The following is a 22,840-nucleotide window of genomic DNA, read 5'->3' on the forward strand; positions in this document are numbered from 1 at the left end:
CTGCGTCACTTGTTTATGCAGTTGTATTCAGCACTTCTGTGAATAAAATGCTAAAATTCATTGCATCTCTGTATTTATTTCTTTATCAAAAGTGATGTGGGTCAGAAATTTCTGTCAGAATATTTTACATGAGGAAGGGATTCAAGTGATCACAACAACTTTTATCTAATAGTTAAGTGGAAGTGAAGAATAAAAATTATTTTCATTAATGACACTATGCCTTACCTTATAAGTCACATTTCATTCGATTCCCAAATAGAAACATCATGAACATCAATGAGAAATGTCTATGCATATTGGGCAGGTCGAAACAGTGCGTTCTGAAGTTGGATTGTTTTTGGGCTTTTGGTACATTACCAGTATTTTTATTTAAATTTTTATTATAACAAAAATGTATATAAAATTAGTTTAAGTTTAACAAAAATTCGTAGAAAATTAATAATATACATAAAATAAACATGACTAAGTTATGGTTAACATCTGAGAATACTGATGTAAATGAGGATCTCCCTTTCAAAAAGCCACAGGTCTCATGTATGCATTCATGAATGAAATGTTGTCTGTTACTTAAGTAATCGATTATTCAATCATATCAAAATTCAATAAACAAAAAATGTAGTCCTTCAGAATAAAAAATAAACGAGAATTCTCAGTGGTACTAACCAATTTATTGGTAGACTGGTAATGGGATCAATATGAAGAAAATGAAAATTTCTTAAACTTACTACTGTAGGTATGAGTTAAATGAAATTACTCCAGTTTCAATAGGAGATCCTCAAATAAAGATTACAACTGAACATCACCAAAAAACAAACTCTTTCGTTTTTTTGGTGCTCTCCTCAAAGTACCTAAAATATTGAGCATTTCTGACACAGCTTTGGGTGGTTCTTTATCCTGTTTCTCCTTATCCTTTTTTGCTTTCCTCAACGTGAACTGTCCCGACTTTATGGCGTTTATGATGTCTTCGTTCACACCAGGTGCTGCTGGTTTTTTCTCGGGAGTAGAACTCTCCTGAACTCCGATGGTTTCGGCAAGATCGGACAGAGCCACTTTACTCCTCCTCCTTCTGAGTGGCACTGTGGGGGGTTCACCACCAACGGGGGGCAAGAGAGGTGGTGGTGGGGGAGGTGGTGGAGGCGGTGGTAATAAACTGGCCTTAAGTTCCTCTTCAGCTTTATTTGCTCGCTCATTAGCTGCTTGCAGCTCTGATTCTACCAGTTTGAGGCGCTCCTCAAGAATTTCTATTTGCGCGTTGTTATCTTGGTCTTCCAAACGTTCCTGAAGCGAAATTATTTTGTTATTCAAAGCTATTTGTTATTATTTGGTTAGTAGAAGTGTTCTTTTCATGGTTGTCACCTAATATTAGTTACAAATAACAGGCAACTAGATGCCTATGAGAGTGTAGAAATAAGTAAACACAATAATATTATGAATAACGATGACGAACCTATACCAAAGAGCATACTATATAGCTTGTTAAAATAAAATAATGTTGTTGGGTTTACTGATTACTACATAAGGACACATTGAAAAAATAAATTTGGATAGGCAATATTGTGAAATTAATTTTTATATAGCTGAAAATTGTTTTATATAAACATATATTGTAAAATAATAGATTGTAAAATTAATTTAGGTTGGTATGCCTGGATGGTTTACCCGTATGAGTTACCTTTATATCACAAATAGGATTAGCTCGTACTAGTCCTTAGTTTTAATCTTCCTCTTTGAAGATGATCACTTGGTGATCGAAACACGTGTCGAGGTGTTGAAAATAACGATGTGGTGTTGGGGAAAAAACTCCAGTAATATTCATTACTACATCAAAGGTTCCAAACAGTGCATCATAAGTACACGATAATGATTGTCAAAATCGTTTAACATGCAATTGTCCGAAAATTGAGATATATAATAGTATCAAGTATTCAGGTATTATGATAGACCAAAACTTAAGGTGGAAAAATCATGTTGTATCTTTGACTAACAGACTCAGACAGCTAACTAGATAAATATATGAATTGAGAAAATTTCCGAATGATAAAACACTATTCATTAGCTGAATCCATATTACGGTATTGTATAAAAGCATGGGGAGGTTTATTTCGCAATAATTTAACAAAACTTCAATTCAAAAAACCAAAACTTCATTCAACTGCACATCTATATGAGCAGTCGCAAATACTTGATATTAGAAGCTTGTATGCCTATCAATGCTTAGAATGGATGTTTCATAACCTAAATCATTTCAATCGCCCCATGGAAGTTGTAAATAGTACCAGATCACTGGATAATCTCACAGTATATATACCAATGTACAAAAAGAGCCACACAAAAAAACCAATTTCCATATAAGTACAAACAACAAACAAAATATTTCATTCCGAAAAATCCGAAAGAAATTTATAAAATAATAAATTAGCTGATGTATTCTCGGTATTTCCTAATCCTACGTTCCTGAAACTATCTCATTCTTTGTTAAGGTCTGACTCTCCCTTCAGTTGAATAATATACAGACTCAGTTCATTCAAAAATTCGATTTCCCTTATGAATAACACATGAATAACAAAAGACAATTTTTTTCGGTTTCAACTCGATTTTTCAGCATCAATTTTTTTTTTAGAAAAAATGAATATGAAGTTTTTGTAGGAAATTGAATTTGCCACTCTCCGATCAACAGTTTTTGAACTTTAAATTGGAACTTTTGATCTTACATTAAATATTATTTACAATAAATTCTACAGAGTACCTGTTTGTTGATTTTAGAAACGGCATTTTGTATAGGTCCATAAATTTAAATCCATAATTACTATGAAATCAAAATATCAATGATCTAAAATTCAATTTTCGGGCAAATTTCAATTTTCAAACTTCTAGTTTTACTCGAACTAGCGTCAGTGTATTTGGGAAACTGTTTCGCGGAAAAAACATGCACGATGGCTTTCGAAAGCCATTTATTGCTTGAAAATTTTCCTGTTCCAGGAACAATTTTCAATTAGCAGAGTAGAAAGCCATGGATTTCGTCATATCTGTATTTTTATAACATTATTGTATGTATAAGCATGACATTGTACACCTTTGTCAATTCAAGCTCTGCGACAAGATTTAGAATTAAAAAAAAATTATTGGAATATAAAAGGATCAATAAAAAAAATTCAGAAGCAACGACAAAAAAATTTAGTACTCATCTCTGGTATTTGTTTGAAGAACTTATTTGTTTAATACTTTTCGATGACGATGTAAGCTCCGAAATTGAAATTATCGAATCAATGAATTAAAAATCTAGCGAAACTACAAATATAAAACGTGTTGATATAAAAAAAGTCAAGATTGATTCTTTAATGACATTTTTACGATTTGAGCGACTTCAACTTCCTACTGCATTTCTAAAATGAGAAAGATTACATATGATACATGCTTTACAATTTTGAAAAATTTACGCGTCGTAAATGATACTACTGAACGAGAATTTAATTGATGGAATCATAAAATAGGAGTTCAACATATAATGGGAAACAGAAACAATACTTATTACAAGTTGTAGCAATGCATAGAAAGCAATTTCAGAATGCTAATATTGTTACCACCAACTCAGAAATGAAAGAAAAGAAATCATTAATTCTACATCTAAGTTTATATTTATTCACAAAATATTCATTTATATGTGAAATCGAATTTTCGAATGAGCGAAGCCTCTAATGAAATCTTTTGCTGAAATTTGTGGCAACGAATGATGATAGTTTTATCCTAATTCTTCAGAGCCTAAATGTGTGCTCGCACTTCTCTTTGTTGCCCCTACAGTAATATACGAAACGTAACTCTCTCTCTTTCAATCTTCACTAACTTATACCTCCCTTTCAACTTCCGTTCGCGTCGCCCAATCACACTTTTCGTAATGCTCTCGTCACCCATTCACCAGCTTACTCCCCAAGTGAAGTTTTCACTTCAAAAAAATTGAACTGACAAAAATTATGAAAAAAAAAATGAGATGTGTCACATAGGCAAAACCATTAAGTGAAATGAATGAAAGATAAAATAGAAAAATAATTTCAAAAAACAAAGAGATGAGGATCAAAAGGACTGATAAAGACCGGGAGAAATAGTGTTGCTATCTCCATTCGGATTTGAAGGCCGTCGTAGTTTGGAACTGCGTTCTAACGTTTCACCATCGCGAGTGGCTGGCTTCTTCAGAGGTTTATTCATCTTGATGATTTACCGATGACTGGTAACTTATGTTGACTTAGGTAGACCGCCTCTCTTGTTGATGCGTTGCTATTGGCCGAAGTGTTATTACCTGTTAATGACGAAACATTGCATTGCGCTGATGCCATACTGAAAGATGTAAAAGTGGCAATAGCGCAATGCAATGTTACGTCACCAGTCATCCGTGACTGGTGACGGATCTAGAAATCACCAGTCATCCGTGAATCATCAAGATGAATAAACTTCTAAACGTTAGGATGCAGTTCCAAACTACGATGGCCTTTAAACCCGAATGGAGATACGCGAAAGCGGAAAAATAATTCTCTTTCTTCTAAACAACAATTTTTTATCTCAATTGTGTTTTATTCCGCAGCAGCAAAGAAAGGAAAGACAATGAATGATTAAGCACAAAAAAAGATGAGCTGAGATTATGTTAGACAATAAATTAAAATTTGGAACGCATATTAGTATACTATGCAAAAAATTATCCTCAAGTTGTTTGCGATAAGGTCTATCTCTAAATCTTTGGACTATCACTCTGCTAGAAAAGCATATTTTGCACTTTTCGAGTCCCACTTGCGGTACGGAATTTGTTTCTGGGGGAGCAGCTGTCAAAACTTATTGAGTCAAGTTTTCACAATACAAAAAAAGCAGTGAGATTCATTACCGGAGCTAGAGTGCAAGGTTCCTGTCAGCCTCTTTTTTAGCACATCACATCTTAACAGTCTACTGCCTCTTTATTTTAGAAACAGTCTGCCTAATGCACAAAGATAACATCTCGAACTCAACTCAGAATTATGCCACTCATCTCACATTCAATATTCCTCTCCCTATCCCGTGTACAGCACGAAATTCGATTCTTTATAATTGTAAAAAATACCTCAATCATCTTCCCCTTTCAATCAGAAAGTTACAAACATGCTACAAACAGGTACAAACATGCTACAAATATGTTACAAACAGGTAAACAGTCGAAAAAGAGTAGAAAAGCTTATTATACTATTGAGGAATTTCTTTCGGATGACTTCGCAACTTATAATTCCAACTTATAAAAATTTTTATCACAGACTTTTATCCATAGACTTTTTGAAGTGTGCTTGAGCCATATTAATATCTTATTTTAATTATTGACCTTTATTTTAATGTTTCTGATTGTTTTAGTTTTTAAGCCTGTTTTGTCAACATATAAAAATTTTTATCACAGACTTTTACCATAAACTTTTTGAAGTGTGTTTGAGCCATATTAATATCTTGTTCTAAATTCTTGACCTTTATGTTAATGTTTCAGATTGTTTCAGTTCTTAAGCCTTCTTTGTCAACAAAACCTAAACTTTTATGACAATAGAGCATTTCTGACTCTGACTCTGTTACCTTGATGAAAAAAAAAATATATTGGACTGGTTAGCAATTCACAAACTTAGAAATAATTACCATACCAACTTTTCTTTTAGTTACGTTTTTCGGCATTTCTATTTTTTACATATTTCACAAGAAGTCGTTATTCCACTAAAAATTCTTGTGTTTCTTCATCAAATGAATTCTTATTCATCTAAAAGTTATAAACACTAGTTTAAATTATTTTAATCTGGTTGGAACACATCACACAATTTATCTAAACCAACAATAACAATTGATAATTTTTTTGTTGAAAGATAGAGACATAGAAATCCAAAACCTTCCTGTTCTCCGAATGAAAGAGTTCTTAAAAAGTTATAGTTCGAGGTGTATTACGTTTGACTTCAAAGCTATAAGTAACTCTGTTTTGGCACAAACTATTGACTTGTACCGCTCTGGGTGGAATAAAGTTTGCTAAAAACAATCAAAATGAATATCTGAATAAAAATTAAATCAGTTTGCATTGTTTTGCATTGTTTTGCTTTTCATTCATTAGTATTGAGTCAGGTGAAGACTTTATTTCTTTCATAGACTGATTTTCTTTCCTACCGAAAATTATTATTATAATATCCAATATACTTGTACTTGTATTTATAATGAATTCATTTTCAGAGGTTCCCAATAAAATTTGCGGCATTTTCTTCCTGTGGAATAACTCATCAAAATGTTGACACGTAACTGAAAAACTAAAAATAAACGGGGCATTTTACATTGAGAGATTACATGTTCCCAGACCTCATTAGTAAGTTTACAGCCAGTAAATATTTATCTGGCCGTTATTGGTACTAAAATAGTTATAGGTTGGGTAATTTTCAACTGGTATCCATTAATGAACTTACACTTGAGATTATCCAAACTCTGCCGTATTTCTTGGAAATTCTGAATTTGTGTTTATCGGACAGTAATAAATACATTAACGGCAAAGTTGGTTCGAATATTAGATGGTTACACAATACCTATTGAAATATAAAATGTGACAAATTTTTAAGATGGAAAGAAAAATAACATCCTTTGAGACTCGAAGAAAATATGTGAATCATTTATACATGACCTGATTTTTTAATATTTCCACGATTAGTAATGTCTTCATAAAAAAAAATTGCGGTAGTTACGTATAATGAAAAAGGATACTCATAACGAATTATTTTAGAATCATTATAAAAAACATAGAATGTGAAAAATATACGATAAAGGAACAGATATGTGAGGGAATTGGCAGATACTTTATGAAAATCCATAACAATTTACAAAACCACAGCATGTGTTTCGTGTTTTTACCTGAATTCAGGCAAAAACTAATTGAAACATCAAGAAAGGAAATTCTTCTAACTCAATAAATGTATATTGATATTCTGGAGTCAATAATACTGTCAGGCGTATATAGTCCGGTTAAATTAGACTAAAAAATTAGAGTGAAGGTACATAAATTTACAACAAGCTGCAAATGCGTGTAATTATTCAAAACATAGTTAAAAATAAGATTTTAAAATTCCGAATGATTGCGATAAAAAAAAAATTATTCGAGGTCCAAGGTCAAAAATCTCAAAAAAAATTGATTTTTCAATTTTCAGAAAAACGGTAAGTTTTATCATAAAATAACTTCAGATAAAAATTGTAGATCATAAAATTCTCTACAAAAAATGTATCAAAACTTTTTTTTCTTAGAGCCACCGTTTCTGAGATACGACGAGTCAAAAAGTTGTAAAAGCTGTAATCGTCATTATATGCATAAGTATGCCACGTATATACATCATTGACGATGGATACTTACTACATCGTGTTGTGTGGGATAGTGAAGAAACATTCAGCATTATTTTAGATAAATACGTTCAGTATGTACGTAGACATTTTGGTGCCAGAATTACGGTAGTATTTGATGGCTATGATGATTGCTCGAGAAATATTAAAGCTGCAGAACAACGTCGTCGAACTTTAGCAACATCTTCGTCTTCCGATATTCTATTTGATGAATTTATGACAGTTCCTACGAGTCAACAGAAATTTCTTGCAAATACTCAACAAATCTCGGTTCATTTCAATGTTGAAGGATAATTTTATTGGCGAAAATATATTGGTTAAACAGGCTAACAACGATGCCGACGTACTGATTATTGAAACAGCTATAGAGCAATTTAACTTGACAAATACAACTATTGTCGTTGGTGAAGATGTAGACTTACTCGTACTTCTTACTGCTCAAACTATTTTCTTTCTAAAGCCAGGAAAAGCTCAAAGTCAAACCGAAATATATTCGTCAAAAAGTTTATCTACTTTTGCAAAGAGTCAAAATCATGTACTATTGTTACACGCAATAACTGGCTGTGATACGACGTCTGCATTTTACAGGAGGGGTAAAGCACGAGTCTTTAAAATGTTTGAAAAACAAGATTTAGTTCAATGTGCAGAAGTTTTCAAAAAAAGTAATTCGACTCAACAAGAAATTATCACCAACGGGATTCAGTTTCTCCTTTCTATGTACAAAGCTCCGAATAAAACTACCTGCTTAGATAAGTATCGATATGCATGTTTCGTAAAAAACACTAAAAATAAGAAACAGTTGCAATTAGCTTGTCTTCCTCCAACCTCAGTTGTTGCACATCAACATCTTTTCCGGGTATATTACCAAGTTCAAGTGTGGCTTGGTTATCAGCTAGACCCAAAAGACTGGAGTTGGAAGTTGGTCGACAGTGCATTAGAATCTATTCAGACTTTACTCCCACCTGCGCCGGAAAAACACAATTTTTCGCAACTGTGAAAAGGGATGCAGCGCTAAATGTGGCTGTAAAAAAGTTGGACTGTTGTGTTCTCTGGCATGTACACATTGTCAAGGCCAGTCATGTTCTAATGCTGAATCACCAATAGTGGAGAATTCATTTGATACCAACGAGGAAACATGCGATACATCACTCTTGACGCAGTTTACCTACACCCAGGATGAACAACAAGAAGAAGAAGAAGATCAAGAAGAAGAAGACCAAGAAGAAGAACGACAAGAAGAAGTATTTGAAGGTTATGACTCAGATGAATACATTTTTACATTTTTTTAATTTCAATCCCAACCCTTTTCCAATTTCCAACCCTTCCTAATATATTTTATTATGCAAGTTTTCAATTTGACAGAATCACAATAGACATGTGGAATAGGCATACTGGGAAAACCACGTTAAAAAAACGCGCTAAGTACACTACCTCATAGGTGACGTGGAAACCTGTGCATATAATGACGATTACTACTTTTACAACTTTTTGAGTCGTCGTATCTCAGAAACAGTGGCTCTAAGAAAAAAAGTATTAATACATTTTTTATAGAGAATTTTATGATCTACAATTTTTATTTCAAATTATTTTATGATAAAACTTACCGTTTTCCTGAAAATCGCGAAAAACCAATTTTTTTCGAGATTTTTGACCTTTGACCTCGAATAATTTGTTTTCCAGGCATCGCAATCATTCGGAATTTTGAAATCTTATTTTCAACTATGTTTTGAACAATTACACGCTTTTGCAGCTTGTTGCAAATTTATGTACCTTCCAATGTCTGGATTGACCGGATTAATAGCTGACCATTCCGGTTAAAATTGTGAATGTAGACAAAATCAGAGCCCCTTGTAAGATGCCTCATCAACCACCAAATGAGACTCCTTAACATATTCAAGTAAAATTCTCAAGATGAGAATTTCAACAAGTGTTTCACAATACAATAGCTTCTGTAGGCGTGTTCATACCAACTGAATTCTACTTACTCAGTGCTTTGAATACATTAATAATTTGAATTAGTTATATAACTTTTCCTGAAACAACAAATTTAACAAACACACTCATTCAAATGGACATTCTTTGAAATGAAAATTACGTTAACGTATCAACTGAATGCCAATGTAAACATTAGAAAAAAAACCATGAAGTGAAATCATTATTTTAACTCAGTTGTTCAGTGAATGTTCTGAATTCTATTCATTTGCAAACATTCCAAAATATTGAATTTTAAACCTTTTTATTCCAAATGTAATATGTCATAGTCGGGATTGAAGTCATTCTCCAATGCCAAATGATGTTTTGCAAATGTGTAATTGGTCTTCACATTCAAGAAACTATTCCTATGCTCTTTCATTCTTTGGAAAAAGGTTCTCCTCATTTAATCAATATCAATTTTATTTGACCATTAAATTCGCCTCACCACTGAAGCGAACGTGAATAACTCAATAAATGGTCTATTCTTGACTATAATTAAAACTAATAATGAACATGCATGATTCCTCTACACATCAATATCAATACCACTGAATAGTATGCTTCATTAACTATTGAATATTCCACTAACAAAAAATATTTTTTAACAGAAATGAGTCCGGGAATGGAGAGACTGACTAATTCCAAAACTTTTCTCCGTAAATATTTTTCTGAAAGTTACTATCTTTCAACTTATTCACGAGTGAATATGTTAATTTTTTATAAACCTCCACAAAAACAAATATGAAGACTTTTCCAAACACTTCAAAGAAGTAACTGAGTTTCCTTAGAAGAATGCGTGAATAACTCAATAAATGGTCTATTCTTGACTATAATTAAAACTAATAATGAACATGCATGATTCCTCGACACATCAATATCAATACCACTGAATAGTATGCTTTATTAACTAATGGAAAATTCCACTAACAAAAAATATTTTTTAACAGAAATGAGTCCGGGAATGGAGAGACTGACTAATTCCAAAACTTTTCTCCGTAAATATTTTTCTAAAAGTTACTATCTTTCAACTTATTCACGAGTGAATATATTAATTTTTTCGAATAAACCTCCACAAAAACAAATATGAAGACTTTTCCAAACACTTCAAAGAAGTAACTGAGTTTCCTTAGAAGAATGCGTTGTTTTTGGTAAACTCATGTCAAAACTTTCAATGCGGCATTTGACGAATAAGAACCAACATTCAACAAACCTTTATTTCATTTCTATTGCGTTAACAGACACCATGCATCCACTATTCGTTTGGTGTTTAAATAAGCTCAATTTTTATTTTTCGAAAAATACTATAGAGTTATTTGCGAAAACCGAAAAGAAACATGTTTTCATCTCCGAGAAGAATAAATGAAACCTCCAGTAAGAGGTGATCTTCGAAGCAGAGGGTGAGTAGAATCCAAATTGATGATGTTTGGTAAACTTATACATCAATAATTGAACTAAATTGACTTTCATGTGACTGTGTTGTGTTGAACAGAAAACCTTGGGGTTCATATGAATCCTAAGTGAATTTCACTCATGTGATGCTAATTTCTAGCATCAAGTCATCTTCAAAATTTTGTTGATGAATTACTACTGACGAAATGAGAAGAACGTTTAAGACATGTAACGATTATTGATGAGGGATAAAGCTTCATTTATAGATTAGGTAATGCAAACTCAAGCCATTTCATGCCACCTCCAACGTATCCGTAACCTGAATCTGAATTGATAAAGTAACGCAACGCAAGACGTACCGTAACGTAAGCATTGACACACAATGACAAATGTTGGTTTCATAAATCACGCTCCGTAACGCCTAACCAAAACAAGAAAAAGTTCACACATGCTGATAACAATAAATGAATAAATACTAAGTGAACTGAACTCAAAATGAAAAACTGACATAGGATTTCAAACAACCAATTATTGAAAGTAGGAATTCCGTGTTCTAACTCAGAAAGAGATCAAACATAACCATAAATGCACGTTAACATGCACGGAGCCGTGTTATTACGGAACAGTTTACGTTACGTTTACGTTACTTAATCTTCAAAGAGATGTTTATGTTAGGTGTCTTTATGGACAACCAATCAGAGCACCAATCATTGGTCAGCTTACAATATTATGGTTATTCACCTTACTTTTTTTAACACCGTTCTTTGACTTCATTTTTAATAAGCATGTGTAAAACTGAAATAATCTTGAAAGTTTTTTGGTTTTGGTGAATCGTAACGGTGCTTGACTTATAGAATGAACATTTATCTTTATTACCTTTTGCCTTGCGTTTTGACTTCATCTATGAATCCAGCTTCAGAGAGAAAGCGTTGAAATAATATCACAGAGGAATGTATAATGTTAGAACAGTGCTTACCTGTAAAGCATTGATTTCCTCTTCTGCCTTACTTCTTTCGTCTTCAATTATCCTTTTGAGCTCCTCTATTTCCTGAAGCAACATCATGCTCTCTACCCCATCGGAGTTTTCATTGAGACCTTGTAGAATCAAAGTGCTCTGATGTGCTAAGACGTTTCTTTCCCTTTTGTGAGCCTCAGCTTCTTTCCTTATTTGAAAAAAAAAATAGTTATTTAGATTTTGTTAATACACTTTATTGTAATGTGAGAATTTATACCTACTTCAAATTAGCTAAGTTAGTTTTTTGTTGTTCCTCAAGTAGTTTATATTCTTCTAATTCTTTTTTCATCATTTCCGTTACCCTCATGATTTGTTCGCGTTCTTTTTTTAACTCCGATATCGTATGCTCTAGCTGTTCATTGTCTTGTTTTTGTTTATCCAACTCCTGAAAAAAATTAAGAAATTAGTGTAACTATATTGTCTCATTGCTAAAACAAATCCAAACTGAATAGATAGTTACGAATTAATTTTTAAAATTGGATCTCAGAAAGTTGAATCTACTTTCCATGTTTTGAGAGGTTAGAAAACATTTATAAGATGAACAAGAGTTCAAAATTTGATACTATTTTGATCATAAATATAGTTTTCTTAATCTCCTGAATACGCCAACTTGAAATGCGCGTCGAGAAGTGGATTGCATTTCTGGTGATAGGAAAAAGTGCTTATTTTGGTTTTATTCTAAGCCACAGGTTCCAGTTTTATAGTCGAAGTAAACGATATGGTGCACTCTTAAAGTTGTCGGCACTCTCGAAGGCCAAAAACAATACAGTTCATCAAGAATGTTGATTATTTATTTTCAGCTAAAGTTAGAAATGATTTATATTATTGGAGTTTATTGGAGTGATCGAAACACGTGTCGAGGTGGTAAAATAACGGTTTGGTGTTGGTAATAAACTCCAGTAATATTCATTACTACACCAAAGGTTCCAAACAGTTCATCATAAGTTAAAAATTATTGTTTACATTTCAACAAGACTTGATAAGTAGAACTGAAAACTCTGGTATTGAATGAATCTATTGAAAACTCTTCTTTCACACCAGAACAAAAAAATTACTATCGTCAAGAGATATTATTTTGTTCTGTAGTATTGGGAAACATGTTTGATTTCCTTTATACATTTTTAATTATCGCTTTTACCTTTTATCAATTCTTGCATTTTTCTATTTTACCATTTATATAGTTCATGTTTTTGAAATTGCCATCAGAAGTCCTAAGCTCAAATATTTTATTGTTGAGCCGGAATCATGAATCAATATCACAATTCTTAAAAAAATAATGAAGATATGGAGTACAGACGGTGTGGTTCACTGTATTGCTCAACTATTGCTTATTCAATTTTGATGGTAATTAAGATATTCCTCGAAAAAAAACATGCTTATCGTATGATATTAGAAACATTTATTACTTCTCGTTTGTTTTTTTGGCGATACATGAAACGGGGAAGAACCAACTTAAAAACACTTAAAACTTGGACGGGTGGTATAAAAGAGGTAGAGTAGTCAATACAGGTCACAGTTCATTATGAAATAAGTCTTAGAATAATACTACAAAATATTCAACAATAAAATGAGAAGTTTTGTGTTTGCTATTTTTTGTCTGGCTGCGGCTGCTGCCGTGCCCTTAGAGGTTGTTGAAGATGTTGATGGACAACAATATTATATGGTTCCCATCCATCGAGAAAAGAGGTGAGTTTGAAATTGAAGTAATAAAACGTAGACCAAAAATTAGGGTTTGTAATGATAATACAAATAATATAAACCTCTAGAAAACCTTTCTATGGAATTATTTGTTTATGAATGGATATATTATGATCAGTACATAGTACACATGTCCATATTCATCTCAGAAAATCCAAGATAATAACGATTTCATAGAATTTTTTGATATTTTTATATGTTTCAAATATTCAGCTGCAACATGTGGGAATGATATAATTAATGTGGGCTAAATCTAATATGTACTTGGATCCTAGGCTGTAGAACAAAGTGATGACCTAATACAATTAATAATCCACCTGTTGTACTACAACACTTTTATAGAAATCATTATCTGACTGATATCTTTTTTGGGTTGGAAATCGATGAACCCCAAATTGTTACTCTTTATTTCCTTCTACAGGCAAACACAATGGGGCATTTCGAATACAGGTTATGGCGCTAGTCATACCGGGACACTATACGAAAACGATCGACACCGATTTGATGGAACCGCATCTGCCAGTAAAAATTTTGGATCACACGGACTCAGACCTGACCAAGTTGGTGGCCGAGTTGACTACAGCCACATACCATCCGGCTCGTCTGCCTTCATAGGAGCAGATAACACGCGCGGTTATGGCACAGATGTCGCCGCTGGTGTCAAATATAACATTTATGAAAGTAAAAACGCTGGAGTAGACCTAACCGGACAATACGGCAGACATTATGGGGGACCAGGTGGAACCGGAAATCCTGAAGCTGGTGTATTTTTGAATGCTCATGCAGATTTTTAAAAGACATTGTCATTTAATTTTTAAATCGTTAATTTATTAACTTTTGTTGACTGATAAAATAAAAATCGTATATTTTATTAATATTGTCACGTTATTATTTTTTTCCAATTTGCCAATGCATCCAATCAAATAGCGGAATACTATTTGAAGATTATACAGTACATTTCTTTAATGTCTCCCCTTTTTATTTTTTGAACGGGTCAACTCAAAACACTGAAATTTGGGATAACAAAATTAGTACATGAATATTTCATTTTGAAGTGAAATTGACAGATGAAACTTTCAAGATGGCGACTGGGCGCTATCTGGAAAAAAAATTGAAGAGAAAGGGGGGTCTTGTGACACATCATTTTGAAGCTCCTGACGAATAGTTCACAACCCCAGAATATGAAGTCAATATCTTCACCTAATACAATAGGTGAAGCCTACAATAGCGGGACATTTAGGTAACAATTTACTGAAGACAAACACATTACTATCGATATTTCTAGAAATATTTCTTTTTATTTGTCATATGGCAATAACAACAATCCGACAAGGCTTGTTATGTTATTTTTTGTTCATAAAAACGACAAAAAATGTCAGTACGACAATAAACATCGATGAACAACATTTAGTTTTCGGTTTTACCAATAGAAAGGTACCTACCACGTCAACAATCTCTATAAGGTCAATTCTCGTCCATTGGAAGAAAAAATTGAAGCGATTTTTATTTATGGTGCGACGCGTAACTTTTACGAGACCGAAAGGATTTTCAAAGAACGTTTTTAGAATCGTCCTTTCTGTAGAAAGTATTTGAGGGAACTTGTATCTAAATTCTCAACTACCGGTAGTATAGATACATAACAAAAAGCCCCCAGGTCATCCGTTCATTCCAGAAGAACAGCAAATGCAGATAATTGGTGAGATGGTAGTAAATCCTGAACGAATGTTTGTGAGGAGATTTTTGGAGAGGAGACTCTTTCTACTGTGTGGAGACTTTTGAAGAGGAATAGATATCATCCATACGAAATCAAAATGGTACACCAATTAACTGAAGATGACCCTGATCGAAGAACAGAATTCTGCGAAATCAGGAAGGAAGCCATGGCAAGGCATCCTACCTATCTCCACAATATTTGTTTCAGTGACGAATGTACATTTTTTTTGAACGGCAACGTTCACAGACGAAATTGCCGTTATTGGAGTGACACCAACCGTCACGTTTTCCGGGAAACACATTCCCAATATTCAAAAAAAATAACGTTTGGGTAAGAATATTGGGAAATCATATTGTAGAACCTCTATTTATTGATGAAAATTCAACAGGGGAACTGAATTTGAATATGTTTCAATCAATGTTGCCCCTCTCATCACTGAAATCGTTGAAGCGAATCCTAATGAATTCGATATGGATATTATATTCCAACAAGATGGAGCACCACCACATTACTCCAGATAAGTAAGAAACTATTTGGATACTACTTTTCCCGGTCGTTGGATTGGCCTTCGAGGTCCTACAGAATGGCCAGCCCGCTCGCCAGATTTGACTTGAGATAAGTAAGGCAATTGAGTATAAAGCGATTGTCTGTTCGCTGCAACAGTTTGTTTGGAGTCATCAAAAAGGATGAAAGTTTGGGTTATTTTTCACTCATTTCGAAGTAAGCGAAGCAGGTTTATACGATAACAAATACAATCAAACGAATAAAGATTTCACGAGCAATATTACCATTTAGAAAACGCTTCATTGTTTTTTATTTTTTCTGAAATTCAGAAGAAAATGGAGAGCTTGAAAAACACAAATTAATGAAAACTCTTCAAGATAATATGTAGATCATCTACATATATTTTTGTCACATATCAATTTGATTACACAACGTATCAATTGAAAAGTATTGATATAGAATTCAACTCATTAGTATCACTTTTATTCTCTGGGCTTAAGGAAAAACTCTTTATATATACTACATTTCGAAAGTACTTTACTACGATCCTCATTTCGGACCTCAACTTATTCAACGAGATAGACCCCATGGTTAGTTTGAAGAAATTTTTCAGAATCGAAGAAAAAAATGAAAAACTCTGTCCATCTGGCAGCCTGTCTAGTCCAGTCATTATAGTAAGTTCACCTCGGAATTCGAGATACCCAGCTGTAAGTCTGTAAATACTTGTATATTGACACCCTAAAAGTTGTCTCAAAACCTACATATGGTACGGTGTAAGCAACTATTAAATTTCAAGGTCAAAGGTCACAAAAATCGGTTTTTTGCGGTTTTTTTGGAAATATCTCATTTCCTATGGGTTTCTTGCTATTTGTATTTATTATCAATATTGTAGAATACAACATTCTCTACGAATTTTGTTTGAAAAAATTTTTTATACGGTGAACCGTTTTCGAGATAGAGGGCGGAGAGCACGCTGTCACAGCATCACTTCAGGTCAACCGGTGCCTCCGGTCGAAAACGCGCCATATATAGTTAATGAACTATCGATAAATCAATGATTATAAATATTTGTCAATTTTTATTAACTATTATATTATATTTTATCATTTTTTTCCTAATTTATCCACTTTTTATTCAGTATTAATTTATTTAACAACACTTACCTGCCCATGTAATTGCAGAATTGTTAATGAAAATATAGGAATTATATTTGAATTTTAACCTAATTAATATTCATAACTTCTTACATGATGAAAGAAAATCAAATAAATTATGAATTAATTTTTTTATTAAAAAATATCATTGAATACATTTATTTTTATTGAAAGTAAAGAAATGGAATAAAGGGTACAAAAACTACAATTTACAATTTTAATCATCTTCTTCCTCTTCATCGTCGTCTTCTAGCTGCTGGTAAATTTCAAACTGGTCTTCATTATCGTCTTCAACGACATTTGTCTCAAGTTCTTCCATGATTTTGGGGTCAAAGGTTCCATCTTCGTTAATGTCGCTCTGATATGGTAGAGCATTGAGACAAGCTTGCCCATTACATTGGCCACAAGCTAAAGAGCATTGCAAGCCCGCTTTCCTGCATCCGCATCGCGAACCACAACCACTCTTGCAGTTGCAGAAAATTGTATTTAGCAAATCTGGAGCAGGTGGTAAAATTGTCATGATAGGCTTCAGAAAATCGTTTCGCATTGCCCAACCCCATACCTGGGGTTCCAAATCATGTCCTTACCAAGTTTGAACTTGATAATATACATATGATTTAAGTTTTTCTCTTAATTATTTTTTAATTTTAGTAAACGGTTATCAGTATTATTGAATAGATATAAATTTAATGCATAAAGAAAATGATAAAATATAATATAATAGTTAATAAAAATTGACAAATATTTATAATCATTGATTTATCGATAGTTCATCAACTATATATGGCGCGTTTTCGACCGGAGGCACCGGTTGACCTGTAGTGATGCTGTGACCCCGCGCTCTCCGCCCTCTATCTCGAAAACGGTTCACCGTATAAAAATTGTTTTAAACAAAATTTGTAGAGAATTTTGTATTCTAAAATATTGATAATAAATACAAATAGCAAAAAACCCATAGGAAATGAGATATTTCCAAAAAAAGCGCAAAAAACCGATTTTTGTGACCATTGACCTTGAAATTTAATAATTGCTTACACCCTACCATATGTAGGTTTCGAGACAACTTTTAGGGTGTCAATATACAAGTATTTACAGACTTACAGCTGGGTATCTCAAATTCCGAGATTCTTACCTAATTTAAGCTTAAATGACTGGATTAGTCCGTTCACCTGTTGTATCAAAATTTGAACATCCATTATCTTGCAAATAAAATTATATTCAAAATTTCTCAAGTTATAGAGTCTTATGTGACTCAGATCACATTGATTTTCAAGAAAACTCCAAAAATAGGGAACTTTCGGCCATTTTCTGATTATTATTTTTCAAACGTTTCGAATGCCAAAACTTCGTAGGACCGTTTACAAAAAAGTAAATCGGAATCAGTTACATTTTTTTCTAACTTCAATCGGAAATATCGATGATTTCTAGAAAATATAATTCCATTCTTATCTATGACATCACTGCAGGTATCCAAACAGGGAACATAATTATATTGCTTGCCTCAAAAGTTACTACAAAAAACATATTACTATAATATTGTTTAGTGATTATGTACAAAATGTGAATTTTTGTCTAAATTTCAAATATGAGAAAAGTTGAAAATATAAACAGAAAATATTGAAAAAAACTAATGAAACATATCGAACATATCGAAAAAACTCATAGGCATTGAGGCAAACAAAACATCATCACAACAAAATGATTTTGCTACAGGAACGGTTGGTTGAAATATTGAAAAATCACATTTTCTGTTCGAAAAGTATCCAAAATTTTCATTGATTCAATTTTATATCCATGACTGGAAATAAACGTATGTTAGATTGAAGAAATCGTCTCTTTATTGGTGCAATTATTGCTTCAGAAATGTTAACAAACCGCTACGTGGAAATGGTAGAGCTTGAAATTCTCGAAACAAGTAATTTTTCACATGTTACTAATACGTAAACCGTATAGTAGTAGTGGTTTTAATTTTATTCTTCAGCATTCATCCAGTGGGCACGCAGCCAGCAATATTGGGAAAAAAGTACGCCACTGACTTGTTGTTGTATTTCTTTATTTTTCAAGATTAATCAACTAAAAATACAATTTTTTTGTCACTTGTGTTTTCTTCATATCTAGCTTCGATTTCGAGAATAAAAATTGAAGGCACTTTGCATATCATGAACATCTGCTTTGGAGGCCAGCTGACAGTGATAATGTTGTCATATTAGTGAAAGTCAGAGTTGTCAAATAGCATCATGAATAATTTTACGAACGCTGAAATGACAGACATGTGCTTTATTTATAGATTAGCAAATGGAAATGCGAATAATTTTCCAGGACAGGTATCTTAATAGAGTAATTCCATGTGCTACATGGAAGATTATGTGAGGCTGTGAGTTTTAATAAAAATACAGGTGGTGAAAGATCAGAAACTGTTACATCGCCTGAACTAGAAAAGCTATACTTGATGCGATAAAAAATATCCTTCAAATAATACCACGAAGATTGCACTGCAGCCAGAAATCAGCCCAAAAACCGTATAGACAGTTCTAAAAAGAAACCTCCTATACCCATATCACATACAGCGGGTCCAAACGCTACTGCCTCGGGATTTTCACCCAAGAATAATGTTTTGCAGGTGATTGATTCCTACGATGACACACAATGATGATTGTTTACCAAATATTTGATCATTTTTGGGCTGACGAAAATTCCCGCGTTATTAAAAAAAATCGTTTTCAGCAACAATTTTAGCTGAATGTTTGGGTAGGAATGATTGGTGACTACCTAAATGGCCCATTTTTTCTACCAGCAGGATCAACAGGTAAATTTTTGCTCGTCAGTATATCGACATCACCTACCCTAATCGCTGGATTGGATGTACAGGACCTCAAAATGGGCCAGCCCGCAGTCCTGATATGAATCCTCTAGTTTGCTATTTATGGGCTCACCCAAAGACTCTTGTTTATAGAACTTCTATGCTAGATGTGAATGACTTGAGGAATTAAATAACTGACAATTGCAATGTCATAAGGAATACTCCAGGCATTTTTGAACGCGTCAGACAATCAATGACATCTCAATTGCAGTCGTGTATTTTATCGGGGGGTGGACATTCTGCTTATTCACATTAAGGTCGAAATACTTTACTTTTGGTTTTTATTTTGTGTTGTCCATGGATGGATTTTAGAAGCGATTTGTTTTACTCGAAAACAAAGCTTGATATGAAGAAAACAAAAGCGACGAAAAAGTTGTATTTTTGGTTGCTTAATCTAAAAAGATAAAAAATTACTAAAAAACTCAGTGGCGTTCTTTTTTCTCGAAATAGTTGGCTGAGACGTCATCGAACCTAATAATTTCAATCTAGTTCGGGCTAAATTAGCGCCTCATTACTTCAAGTAACTGTACTAGATTTCAACCAAATCGTAAGGATATTTATGATATTTTATAAAAACGGTTTTTTAACTTCAACGCCCTGTATGTATGGGAACTTTTTTTCTTAAAACAACCTAACGAATCACCCTCTGAAGTTTTGTACCATAGTTAGGAAACACTGTATAATGGAATTCCATTATAACTTATTCAAATCAGATTTTGTGAGATTTTCATTGACGGTTTACCACAACTATTGTCAATAGGTCAATATATCAATCATTTCTGTACTTTTTAATTCTACCACTAGAATACTAAAACTCCAATATTTTATTAATAAACGTCAATAACGAATCAATATCACAATTCTCGTAAATACTAATAAAGATATGGAACATACACAGTGTGGTTCACCGTATTACTCAACTCTTGCTTGATCTATTTTGAATGTAATTAACTTTCGAATATAAACATTCTTATCGCAGTATGCGAGAAGGACCAGTTGAAAATTTACCACTTCTCGTTAATGTTATATTTCCAGCAAGTCAAAAAATGGGGAAGAACCAACTTTAAAAATTACTTGTATCTAGAACGGGGGATATAAAAGAGGCAGAATCACAATATAAGTTACAGTTCATCGAAAAACAGGTCTGAGAACTCCACAAAATATTCACTTCGTCAATAAAGCAAAATGAGAAGTTTTGTTTTTGTAACTTTATGTCTGGCTGTTGTTGCTGCCATACCCTTAGACGTTGTTGAAGACGTTGATGGACAACAATACTATATTGTTCCCATCCATCGAGAAAAAAGGTGAGTAAACAATAATGTGAATAATGAGAGTCTCAGAAAAATACTTGTTCGTTGAATTTGTTAAAAAACTAAGACAATAACATTATGGTTTCATTCATTGTTTTTTTGCTTGATTTATATCAATTTTTTATTGTTTAAATCATTTAATTGCAACAATAAGAAAAGTAAAACAGTAGGAATATCCAATTTTCATAAAATGTGAACGATAATGCAAAATTCGTTTTTCGCATTTTCGTTCACACTTTATGTTAAAAAGATGTAATGACTCCTAGTGAAATGAAATGTCAAGTTGCCCTCTGAACTGTAGAACAAAATTCAATTATTTACCTACCAGTTGCACTACAAATCCTTCATACAAAACAATAACCAAAATTCACATCAGACTAATTCTAAAATTTTCTTTAATTATTTCCCTTCTTTGCAGACAAACCCAGTGGGGCATTTCAAATTCAGGTTATGGAGCTAGTCACACAGGGACACTATACGAAAACGATCGTCACCGATTTGATGGAACCGCATCCGCCAGTAAAAATTTTGGATCACACGGACTCAGACCTGACCAAGTTGGTGGCCGAGTTGACTACAGCCACATACCATCCGGCTCGTCTGCCTTCATAGGAGCAGATAACACGCGTGGTTATGGTACAGATGTTGCCGCTGGTGTCAAATACAACATTTATGAGAGTAAAAACGCTGGAGTAGACCTAACCGGACAATACGGCAGACATTATGGTGGACCAGGTGGAACCGGAAAGCCTGAAGCTGGTGTATTTTTGAATGCTCATGCAGATTTTTAAAAGGATTGTCAATACATTTAAAATCATTTATTTATTTATTTTCTGTTGCTTGATGAAATAAATTTTATTTTATTAACTGTTGTCTTATTACTTTTTTTTTGTTCTTAAAAGAAGTTCACTCTGGAAGTCAGAGTTCCTATTCAGAGTTGAGAGAGAACTAAGTCCTTATTCGAAAATGGATCAAAATGCTACGATTATTTTTGAAGACAATGTATGTAATAATAACAATGGTCTTTATAGGGTGAAATAGAATATAACATTCAAGAGGCGAAGTTCAAAACTGCAGTGTAGAACACTACAGGTTTGTTCTACCATTTAACTTCCATAGCCAGCTACGAGAACTGGGAAAAAAATATAACGAATACAAAAATAAAAAAAAATACAGAAAGAAAAAGATGCCATGTTTATTTGGGGTAACCAACGTATTTTAAAATCACTACAATTTTTTTAAATTTTCCTCGAAGTACCAGAAACAGGTAGGTAGGTACACAATAATCGTCAGGAGTACATAGGAGATAAAAGGCAAAAAAAATTCTGTAAAATTCTATCCAGAGTTGAGCATTTCCAACAACCAATATTGGATGATTTTCTCACTGAAACATAAGTTTCCTATGTTCGACACTGGGTCCGGTGTGACAATAAAATTGATTCTAAATTGATGAAGAACAAGTTACAGAAATATATATTGAAAAAAACTTGAAACTTGTGTTCTGTTATTCATGTAAGTTCATGCTCAGTTACAGATTTTTTATGTTATTAATGAAAATCATGATTTAAACGCCAAACTTTTGAAAAGTGGAAACTTTTTTCTAAACAAATCAAAGTACATTTCACATAAATAATTTTATAATTGAAAGAAAGTAATAACTAATGTACTTTTACATGAAAACTGAATTATACAGAAGATACTTTTCTCTACTCAGTTTGTATTCCAAACATTCGTTATGGAATGAAATCAGATATCATTCACAGAAGTTCTACTTTAAATGAATGGTAACAAAAAATTTCACTTACATGGAACGCTTCCATTCTCACTGGTAGACATCGATGTTTCGCCGTAAGACACTTACCTTAAGGC

General features: G+C 33.0%; 3 protein-coding genes across 4 annotated transcripts in view; 2 read left to right on the forward strand and 1 right to left on the reverse strand.

The window, feature by feature from the left end:
• Window positions 1-362: 362 nt before the first annotated feature.
• The window catches only part of LOC111512661 (uncharacterized), a 106,356-nt gene continuing 83,878 nt past the window's right edge, over window positions 363-22,840 (reverse strand). For both annotated transcript variants that reach the window (XM_023168809.2, XM_023168817.2), the window contains 3 exons: window positions 11,953-12,116; window positions 11,693-11,879; window positions 363-1,278 (listed from right to left, as the gene is read on the reverse strand). In XM_023168809.2, coding sequence (XP_023024577.2) covers window positions 787-1,278; window positions 11,693-11,879; window positions 11,953-12,116 — 843 coding nt within the window. In that variant the 3' untranslated portion in view covers window positions 363-786. The remainder of the gene's footprint in view (window positions 1,279-11,692; window positions 11,880-11,952; window positions 12,117-22,840) is intronic.
• Window positions 13,230-14,304, forward strand: LOC111512714 (uncharacterized). Its single transcript, XM_074170854.1, has 2 exons — window positions 13,230-13,417; window positions 13,851-14,304. The coding sequence occupies exons 1-2, from the start codon at window positions 13,299-13,301 to the stop codon at window positions 14,221-14,223; spliced, it is 492 nt and encodes a 163-aa protein (XP_074026955.1). The 5' UTR covers window positions 13,230-13,298; the 3' UTR covers window positions 14,224-14,304.
• Window positions 20,751-21,838, forward strand: LOC111512686 (uncharacterized). The gene is made up of 2 exons (XM_023168834.2): window positions 20,751-20,965; window positions 21,390-21,838. Exons 1-2 carry the CDS (start codon window positions 20,847-20,849, stop codon window positions 21,760-21,762), a joined length of 492 nt encoding a protein of 163 aa, XP_023024602.2. The 5' UTR covers window positions 20,751-20,846; the 3' UTR covers window positions 21,763-21,838.

This window comes from Leptinotarsa decemlineata, unplaced genomic scaffold (genome assembly GCF_025532065.1).
Source record: "Leptinotarsa decemlineata unplaced genomic scaffold, Ldec_3_MD MMD2_tig00000008_RagTag_RagTag, whole genome shotgun sequence".
In the NCBI taxonomy this organism is placed as follows: domain Eukaryota; kingdom Metazoa; phylum Arthropoda; class Insecta; order Coleoptera; family Chrysomelidae; genus Leptinotarsa; species Leptinotarsa decemlineata.